The 9,780-nt window shown below is 48.9% G+C and overlaps 1 protein-coding gene across 1 annotated transcript in view; it reads right to left on the bottom strand.

Annotated features, from left to right (window-relative positions):
- AHCY (adenosylhomocysteinase) overlaps positions 1 to 9,780 on the bottom strand; it is a 59,053-nt gene that overhangs the window by 48,826 nt on the left and 447 nt on the right. Inside the window, exons 2-3 of the mRNA XM_026656841.1 lie at positions 3,363 to 3,553; positions 579 to 654 (exon numbers count right to left, since the gene is read on the bottom strand). Of these exons, the coding sequence (XP_026512626.1) occupies positions 579 to 654; positions 3,363 to 3,553 (267 nt within the window). The remainder of the gene's footprint in view (positions 1 to 578; positions 655 to 3,362; positions 3,554 to 9,780) is intronic.

The following is a 9,780-nucleotide window of genomic DNA, read 5'->3' as shown; positions in this document are numbered from 1 at the left end:
TTTTATTTATTTATTTATTTTTTGCTTCATGATGGCTGCCCCGTGTTACCCAGTTTCTTTTTTTTTTTTTTTTTTTTTTTTGGCTTGGGGCGGCTAAAAAGCCAGAGCCGGCCCTGCTCCCAGCTCAGATAGACAGGCTCACCTGAGCTCCGCTTGAGCTAGCACTAGTGAGTGGATGTTGCAGCTCTGGGTGGGCTTCAGAGCCCGACCTGCTGTCTGAGCCACAATGTCCGTGCTGCTATTTTTAGTGCACTAGCTTCAGCTGAGCTACCGGAGGTTGTCTACCCAAGCTTGCTCTCAGCTGCGGTATAGACAGCCTTAGTGAACAGAATTAAGAAAGCTGCTAACCTAGATCCTTTAGCTTGTATTGCAGCATCAGTCATTCTCAAGGTACATGGATTGCTGTCGGACACAACCCAGGTTGGATTAAACTCCCTGTGGTGTAACAGACACTGCTTCAGAGGGTTATTTCTATCCTGGAATTTATTCTTAGAGCTTGATTTGCACATGCTTTGATTAGCTAAAACAGGCAGCCTAAACCACTTAGTCAGAGTCAAATGAGACCACAGAGGACTTACCAGGAATACCAGCTTTAGCAATGGCAGCAGCAGCATGGTCCTGAGTGGAGAAAATGTTGCAGCTTGACCATTGTACCTGGAACATAACCCAAGAGTAGTTTTACTTATTGAGCAAACTCCTTAAATAACAGGCAAAATAAAAGCAGTCTTTGTTCTAGTTCTAGGAGCTAAATGAGAGGAGCTGAGAGCAGAAAGGAGAGTAAGTCAGCCCAAATTCTTGCCTCATTCAGAACATCTGCAGAGGTTACTGGAGAGACTAGGCACCTAACTACGACCACTAGAAAAATCACTCAGGGTAGGAGAGCCAGGCTGTTTTAATGTAGGTTCCTTTTCTCAGTGATCAAAACCCACAATGCATCACATGATCAAACCTCACTACATGAGACAGATTCCGTTGGACACACATTCCACTTCATATACTAAGTTTAAATTGTGAATTTGGTAGGGCCCTGAGGTGCAAAATGCATCACAGACAGTAAATCTGGCCTTCCCCATGAAATCTGAACTTTTGTGTACTTTTACCCTATACTATGCTACAGGGTGAAAGTATACAGAAGTACAGTGTTTCTCAAACTGGGGGTCCTCACCCAAAAGGGACTGCAAGGCTACTGTGTGTGTGTGAGGGGGGGGGGTGGTCATGGTATTGCCACCTTTACTTCTGCACGGCCTTCAGAGCTGGGCAGCTGGAGAGTGGCAGCTGCTGGCTGGACGCCCAGCTCTTGGAAGGCAGTGCCACCACCAACAGCAATGCAGAAGTAAGAGTGGCATGGTATGGTGTATTGCCACCCTTACTTCTGTGTTGCTGCTGGTGGCGGTGCTGCTTTCCGAGTTGCGCGTCCGGACAGCTGCTCTCCAGCCACCCAGCTACGAAGGCAGCGCAGAAGCAAGGGTGGCAATACGGTGACCCCCTCTTTGGTCGAGGCTCCCAGTTTGAGAAATACTGATGTAAGGGCTTTACATGTTTATATTTTGCTGTTTTTAAATACATATTCACGCTTTGTTACAACACTGTGAAATTGAAGATTTAAATATCTGAAACCATGATTTTCAAGATTTTTTTTAAAATTCTATGACCAGGAAATCTACAAAAATGGACCGCAAGTTGGGGAGGGACCTAGTTATAGATGTTCACAGAATGCAGAATATGTCAGGGTACTAAAAGTTTAGGTAAAGTATAAAGTGGATACATCTGGAATAGATTTTCAAGGAGCGCCTGTTGTGTTGAGCACAAAACAAGGCACATGCAGAAACTTGGAATAGTCAGAAATGCAGCTGAAATGCCACATGCAGTTGAAGAGTTTAAAATGTTGCTCACCCAGCTCTTCTCTGTGCTTTTCCTGCTGGCCTAACTGCTTTCCACACACACAATCTCATAACTAGGTTCAGGCACCTAGAAGAGTACCATAACGTAGCTGGATTGCACTGAACAGAGTGTTTGTGTGCTTATTTTAATGCACCAACCTATTCTAGAATCTCTTTTGCATAATTGAGACACACAAGTCATTGCTGAACAGGCTGTTTGCTTGTATTCTTACTGCCCTCCTAACAAGCACAGTGGTGGGTTTCTGCATGCTTATTCAAACTAATTAGCTCATTAAGGGAGGCAATCCTTCAATTCTTACACAGGTAGTCCCACTAAAGTCACTGGAATGACCCATGCAAGTAAAGGCTGCAGTATCAACCCTTAAGTGTCTCCATATTTGTGCCTACACAGCCGCTATCTGCCCTTGAAAACAAGCACTCAGATGCACATGTGTAGGTGGTATGCATGCACCACTTTTATGCGCGTAATTGGAAGCATCTTGGAAAATTTGGCTCATTTGCTTTCATCAAAGAGTCAGTTCACACAGCCTCCTCCTCAATGCTTTTCTCTGAACTCACTCCAAATTTGTCAACATCTTCCTGGTAATGAGGGACCCACAACCCAAGCATGATATTCCAGGTGTCTCCAGTGGGTATTATAACACTTGGAGGAAAACTCTTACAAATAGTCTACAGGTCACTTTCCAATTATGCACCCTTCGCAACCTGAAGAAAAAAAAAAAAATCACAACACACTTCTCTGTTGGAGGTACTTGTATGGTCCCTGTTACCATGGCATCAGCTGCTCAGAATCGAGAATGTATCCTCAACACCCCATTGATGGAAGGGGAAGTGCTCTTATCTCCATTTTACAGATGGGGAAACTGAGGCACACAGAAACCAAGTGACCTGCTCAAGGTCAAACACAGAATTCAACCTAGGCTTCCAGAATCCCAGCCTAGCAATGTAAACAATGGACTCTGCTTTCCTCCCCAACACTGTTGTGCCCGGTTTGAAAGCCAGAGGCTGCACTCAGATGGATTCAGAAACTTGTTTGCTGATCTTCAAGCGACATGGATTAGTTTTTAATGCAGATTCATCTGCTTTGGAGGCAGCCACTTGAGGTTCTGATAACAGTGCTGGGTGTCGTGGCTCAGAACCCTGATCTGACAGCGGCCTTTGGCCTCGCTCCCCATGGTGGACATGATTGCTCTCATGCCAGAATGGGTTACTGCGACCACGAGCACCTCCTCCTAGCTGAAATGGGCACTGGCATTAGGATTCTACAGGAGAAAGGCAATGCTTCTGAAGGGAAACAGAAGATGCACCTCATCTGTTTGCAAATAGCAGCGTAGTCTCTTCAGAAGGGACTGCAGCTGTTTGCTAAGATTCCCTGGTGTAATTACATAAAACAAAACCAATATTCATGCCACCATGTTACCTAGAGGCACACTGAAGAGGAAACCCAAGATACTACTTTACCTCAGCACCCAGAGCCATCAGAGTATCTATCAGAACTGCGGTCTGCACAGTCATGTGAAGGCAGCCTGCGATACGCGCTCCTTTCAGTGGCTTCGATGCTGCGTACATCTCCCGCATCTTCATCAGCCCTGGCATCTCATTCTCCGCGATCCCGATGGCCTTGCGACCCCATTCTGCTAGGCTGATGTCAGCTGCAACAGAGGGATGACAGGTGGTTGGGTTGGGGCTCGAATGCATGAAACCACAGTATCCACTCACTTGCAGGTTGGCATTGGCTGCAACTGCTATGGAGCCATCAAGCGGGACATGAAGTAGCAGCTGAGAGAGAGAAGGCCCAGCCCCCCCTTCAGCGCCTCAAGTCTTTGCATAGTGTTGTGTAGGTCTTAATGCAACGAAGCCTCTTCAGCGAAGTTTTAGAACCCACACTTTCAAATGTACCTAAAACCAAGCACTTAAGGCCCTTATCTATGCATGTAAATTAGAAGCGACCCAATTTTCAATATTACCAACCCTTTTCACTTACAAGCTTGCCTGTAAGCACTTGCATTCACAAATTTCAGCCTATGTATCTAAAATTGCGTGTGCAGATTTATTTTCAGAGCATAAAGACGTGTGTGTGTAAGAATACTTCATGCACAAGGCCTAATGAGTTGAAAAGGGCCCAGTTCCGCATCCCTGGCGGCTGTTATGAACAACTTCCCCATCCAAGAAAAATAATAATAAGATCAAGCCTAGGCAGGATTACTAGACCCTTTGATTCAAAAGTATCATTTTCCAAGTCCTACAACAACAAAAAATGAATAATTTACTCAACTGTGCAAAGAAATTTTATACTAGAGAGAACTCATAGAAGTTGGGGTCATGAGTTCTTCTGCCCTAAGTCCATGGGGTAGAGAACAGGGCTCAAAAAACAGAGCTCTGGTGCCAATCTTGCCTATGGAGGCAATTCTCTCCATAACAAATCACTTCAACAAGTTATTCCTATGTGCCTTGCATTGTTGGTCTATACAGAGTGTCGCCTGCCACCTTGTTATCCAGTTACCTGGCTTTGTCAGGCTCTTAAGGAGCTCTTCACAACACTCCTTAGTTTCAAGTCTTGATTAACTTAAAGAATTTTGTGTCGTCAGCAACTTGCCACTTCTCTTCCTCCTTCGGTTAGTTAATATACACAGATTCCTAGATTAAGACCAGAAGGGACCATCGTGATCACCTAATCCAGAGGTTCTCTCAACAAATTTTTTGATGGCCTCAGAGTCCAGCCACCAACTCTTGCTGGTGGCCACATTGTCATTTTTTCCTAAAATACTTAACTTTAGGAAAAACAAATGAATATGCACATATTCACATCCAGATAATTGTAATTTATTTATGTAGGGTAGTTTTTTGCAGATTCAATAATAAAAATAATGGTGTGAAAAGTGATATTTGTTTGTTAATGTCACTTTTCACAGCACACTTAGTAGCTAGCTGAGAGTCTGTGATAAGTGATACAGTACTTGTATGTTTGTTAATATCACTTATCACAGCCTCCCAGCTAGCTACTAAGTGTGCTGTGAAAAGTGATACTTTCATGTTCCTTGATATCATTTTTCTCAGCAAGCCCCAGGACAAATTAAACCCTGGATGGGGGAGGGGGAGGCAGCAGGGGCCAGAGGTGATGGATGTGGGGCCTTGGGGAGGCAGCAGGGGCCAGTGCCTGCTACCGCATGGCTGGTGTCAGGAGGCCACATGGCTGGAGCCGGGGGTCAGCGCCTGCTACAGCGTGCTCAGAGCCCAAGGCCAGAGCCGGGCGGCTGGGGCCAGGGGTCAGCACCGGAGGCCAACTCCTGCCGCTGGAGCTCGGTATTGGAGCCGGGGGCCAGCGCCCACCGCCACACAGCCTGAGCCAGGAGTCAGCGCCCAAACCCCCTCGGCCAGACTCCTGAAGTCCCCCCCACTGGAGCCTGCCGCCAAACCACCCCAGGGCTGAAGCCCGAGCCCCACTGCCCACTTCACCCAAGGTGGGTCAAGAACTCACCTTGCTCCTACAGCGTTGTGCCCCACTCAGGAGCAACAGGGAGGGAGGAGGAGAGGCCGATGTTCTCCCTTCCCCCCTCGCCCCCCCATCACAGCCCAGGAAGCTGTCACGGCCACATCTGAGAAACGCTAACTACTCCGACTTCTTGTATTAACACAGGCCAGAGAGAATTTTACCCAATAATTCCTGAATTAAGTCCATAACTTCTATTTGTGCTAAAGCCTACACTGTATGTTGTGGACCTCTGACTGTGGCCATTACTGACTGCTTGGGAGTGGGGAAACGCCTGGGGGAATTGAGCCCAGGCGATTAATGCCAGTTGAGGGCCAGTTTTATGGGGACTCTGACCAGACAGTAAGAGCTCAAGGGAGATTTCTGAACAAGTGACAGATAATGAGAGACTGGCAGCTTGGCGGTCAGTCACCATCTTCTGGTTCTGTTTGTACAAGGTTTAGCACAATGGGGTCCTGGTCCATGATATGGGCTTGCAGGTGCTATGATAATACAAGTAACAGTTGATTTCAGTCAGGCTGAGATGCAAAACTGCTGACAGAAACAGCACTTTGGTTGGCTTCCACTAAACCACCACAGCAGGTTGGAAAGGCTGGTTTGTTCTTTTCATATTCGTAGATCCCAAAGCCAGAAGGGAGCATTGTGATCTGACATCCTATATAACACAGGCCAGAGAACTTACCCACATCATTCCTAGAGCCCATCTTTTAGAAAAACATCCAACCTGATTTTAAAATTACCAGTGATGGAAAATTTGCCACATCCTTTGATAAACTGTTCCAATGGTTGATTACTTACTGTTCAAAATTTACACCTTATTTCCAGTCTCGATTTCTCTAGCTTGAAATTCCAGCCCATTATTAAATATTTGCTCCCCAGGTAGCTACTTACAGACTGTAATCAAGTCACTCATTAACTTTCTATTTGTTAATCTAAATAGAATCCTAGGACTGGAAGGGACCTCACGAGGTCATCTAGTCCAGTTCCTTGCACTTATGGCAGGACTAAGTATTATCTAGATCAGTGGTCTCCAACCTTTTTACGCCCAAGATCACTTTTTTACCCTAAGGGCAACCCAGGATCTATGCCACCCCTTCCCTGAGGCCCCACTGCTTCCCCAAAGCCACGCCCCGCTCACTCCATCTCCCCTCCCCCCCGGTCACTTGCTCTCCCCCACCCTCCCTCACTTTCACCGGGCTGAAGTAGGGGGTTGGAGTTCAGGAAGGGGTGCAGGCTCTGGGCTGGGGCCAAGGGGTTCGCAGTGTGGAAAGAGGCTCTGGGCTGAGTGTGGGGCAGGGGGTTGAGGTGCAGGAGGGTGTGAAGGGTGCAAGCTCTAGGAGGGAGTTTGGGTGCAGGAGGGGGCTCCGGGCTGGGGCAGAGTGTTGGGGTGCAGGAGGGGATTCAGGGTGCTGGCTCTGGGAGGGGGGTCAGGGCTGGGGCAGGGGTTGCAGTACAGGAGGCACTACAGGGTGCTGGCTCTGGGAGGAGGGTCAGGGCTGGGGCTTCAGGTACAAGAGGGGGTTCAAGGTGCAGAAGGGGAAATGGGGGGCATATGGCTCCGCACGCTGCCCCTCTCTGCAAGCACCGCCGCCACAGCTCTCCCGGCCAATGGGAGCTGCGGGGGCGATGCTTGCAGGCAGGAGCAACGCGTGGAGGGAGACCCCTGGCCCTCCACCCCGGGGCCGTGCTGGCCACTTCCAGGAGTGGCCTGGGGCTAGGGTAGGCGGGGAGTCTCTCATAGTGGCAGCCACACAGCACCACAGGAGATCACGATCAACTGGGAGATCCTCTAGGATCGACCAGTCGATCACGATCAACCAGTTGGTGACCACTGAGCTAGATCATCCCCGACAGGTGTTTGTCTAACCCGCTCTTAAAAATCTCCAATAATGGAGATTCCACAACCTCCCTGGGGCACTTTATTCCAGTGCTTAACCCCCTGACAGTTAGGAAGCTTTTCCTAATGTTCAACCTAAACCTCTCTTGCTGCAATTTAAGCCAATTGCTTCTTGTCGTGTCCTCAGAGGTTAAGGAGAACAATTTTTCTCCCTCCTCGTTGTAACAATCTTTTATGTACCTGAAAACTGTTATGATGTCCCCTCTCTGTCTTCTCTTTTCCAGACTAAACAAACCCAGTTTTTTCAATCTTCCCTCACAGGTCATGCTTTCTAGACCTTTAATCATTTTGGACTTTAATCTTCTCTGGACTTTTTCCAAGTTGTCCACATCTTTCCTGAAATGTGGTGCCCAGAACTGGACACAATATTCCAGCTGAGGCCGTATCAGCCCGAATTAGAGTGGAAGAATTACTTCTTGTGTCTTGTTTACATCCCAGAATGATGTTTGCAGTTTTTGCAACAGCGTTATTTAGCTTGTGGTCCACTATGACTCCCAGATCCCTTTCCGCAGTACTCCTTCGTAGGCAGTCATTACCCATTTTGTATGTATGCAACTGATTACTCCCCTGAGAAAGGAACACTTTGCATTTCTCCTTATTGAATTTCATCCTGTTTACTTCAGATCATTTCTCCAGTTTGTCCAGATCATTTTGAATGTTAATCCTATCCTCTAGAGCAGGGGTAGGCAAACTTTTTGGCCCGAGGGCCATATCTGAATATAGAAATTGTATGGCAGGCCATGAATGCCCACAAAATTGGGGTTATGATGTGGGAGGGGGTGAGGGCTCCAGCTGGGGGTGCAGGCTCTGGGGTGGGGCTGGAGATGAGGGGTTGGGGGTGCAGGAGGGTGCTCTGGGCTGGGATCGAGGGGTTTGGAGGGCGGGAGGAGGATCAGGGCTGGGGTAGGGGGATGGGGCACAGAGGGATGGTCAGGGGTGCAGGCTCCGGGCGGCACTTATCTCAAGCGGCTCCCGGAAGCAGCAGCAGCAGCATGTCCCCTCTCCAGCTCCTACATGGAGGCATGGCCAGACAGCTCTGCTGCGCGCTGCCCCATCCACAATCACCGCCCCTGCAGCTCCCATTGGCCACGGTTTCCGGCCAATGGGAGCTGCAAGGGCGGCACGTGGGGCAGGGGCAGCTTGCAGCATGGATCCCCTGGGTTGCCCCTACACATAGGAGCCAGAGGGGGGCCAGGCCGCTGCTTCTGGGAGCCATGCAGAGCAACCCCCGACCCTGCTCCCCAGCAGGAGCTCTAGGGCCGGATTAAAACGGCTGGTGGGCCATTGTTTCCCCACCCCTGCTCTAGAGCATTTGTAACCTCTCCCAAATAGATTGATCTCCTTGAGTCTATCATGGTACGGCATGTGTTCCAGTCCTTTAATCACTCTTGTGGCTCTTCTCTGATTTATCAGCATCCTTCTTGAATTGTGGACACCAGAATTGGACACAGTATTTCAGCAACATCAGTGCCAAATAATATACCTCAAGGTACTTAATTATTTTCTCACTCTTCCGGGTATTTATATCATTTCCACTCCTTTGCCCATTTCTAAAAGATGCAAAAGTTAGCACACACCTCTCCTGTGGTGTAGCAACAATTGTTTTAAAAAACTTCGATTCCAGTTCATAACGTTACATTCTGTCTTGTTACAACGGCCTCTTCACTTTCAGCTGTGGATGCTTTACTTGATGTCCCATCCTAAACTGCTGCTGTCTTCCACCCCAGAGTGACTGCTGTGCAAAGCTGATAAAACAGTGTGCTGCATTTATTAAAGCCATCTGGCCTCCTTCAGAACGAAAGGCACTTGGAACTTGTCGAGAACCTCATTCTTCACATAGGAATGCCAAAGCCAGATCATTTCCCTAACGTTTGGCTCCAAGGTTGGGGGGGGGTCAGGCATAGCTCTAACTGTACGTGTTGGGAGCACAGCTGCTGCCATACTTCAGTTCCTTCTGAGCTACCACACAACCACCTTCCTCTCCTGCTGATTTCATGCAATCAGCGGGTCTAGAACAATTTCTATAGTGGGGCTGCTGAGAGCCACTGAAACAAAGAGTAAACTCTGTATATGATAGAAACCACTTTAAGCCAGGGGGTGCAGGAGCACCCCTAGTTCCAGCAATTCTGCACGCAATTCAGTACGTTATGGGCGCAACTCCTATCCCCGCTTTTTTTTACCCTCCCCAGCTGTTCTGTCCCAGCCTCCCTCATGCAGCAGCCCGCCGCAGCTTCCCCAGGAAGCGAGCAAGACGCGCAAAAAGAAACCCTCCAACGTGCCTAATAAAAGTCAGTCGCCTGTGTGGCCCGCGCGCGGCCAGGTGCACCCTGGGAACTGTAGTATTTTCGGGACCGGCCGGACACCAGGCAGCGCGGGGGAGAACTGCAAGTCCCACGAGCCGCCCGGCGCGGCAGGAGGCACGTGGAGCCTGCTCCGCTGCTCCACGCGGATCGCTCTGAAGTCCGGCCACTGCTAGCCCACGGAGCGCGCGC

This window comes from Terrapene carolina, unplaced genomic scaffold (genome assembly GCF_002925995.2).
Source record: "Terrapene carolina triunguis isolate 2854851 unplaced genomic scaffold, T_m_triunguis-2.0 Scaffold233, whole genome shotgun sequence".
NCBI lineage: Eukaryota > Metazoa > Chordata > Testudines > Emydidae > Terrapene > Terrapene triunguis.
The sequence above is the reverse complement of the archived record's forward strand: the minus strand, read 5'-3'. Positions and strand labels throughout refer to the sequence as shown.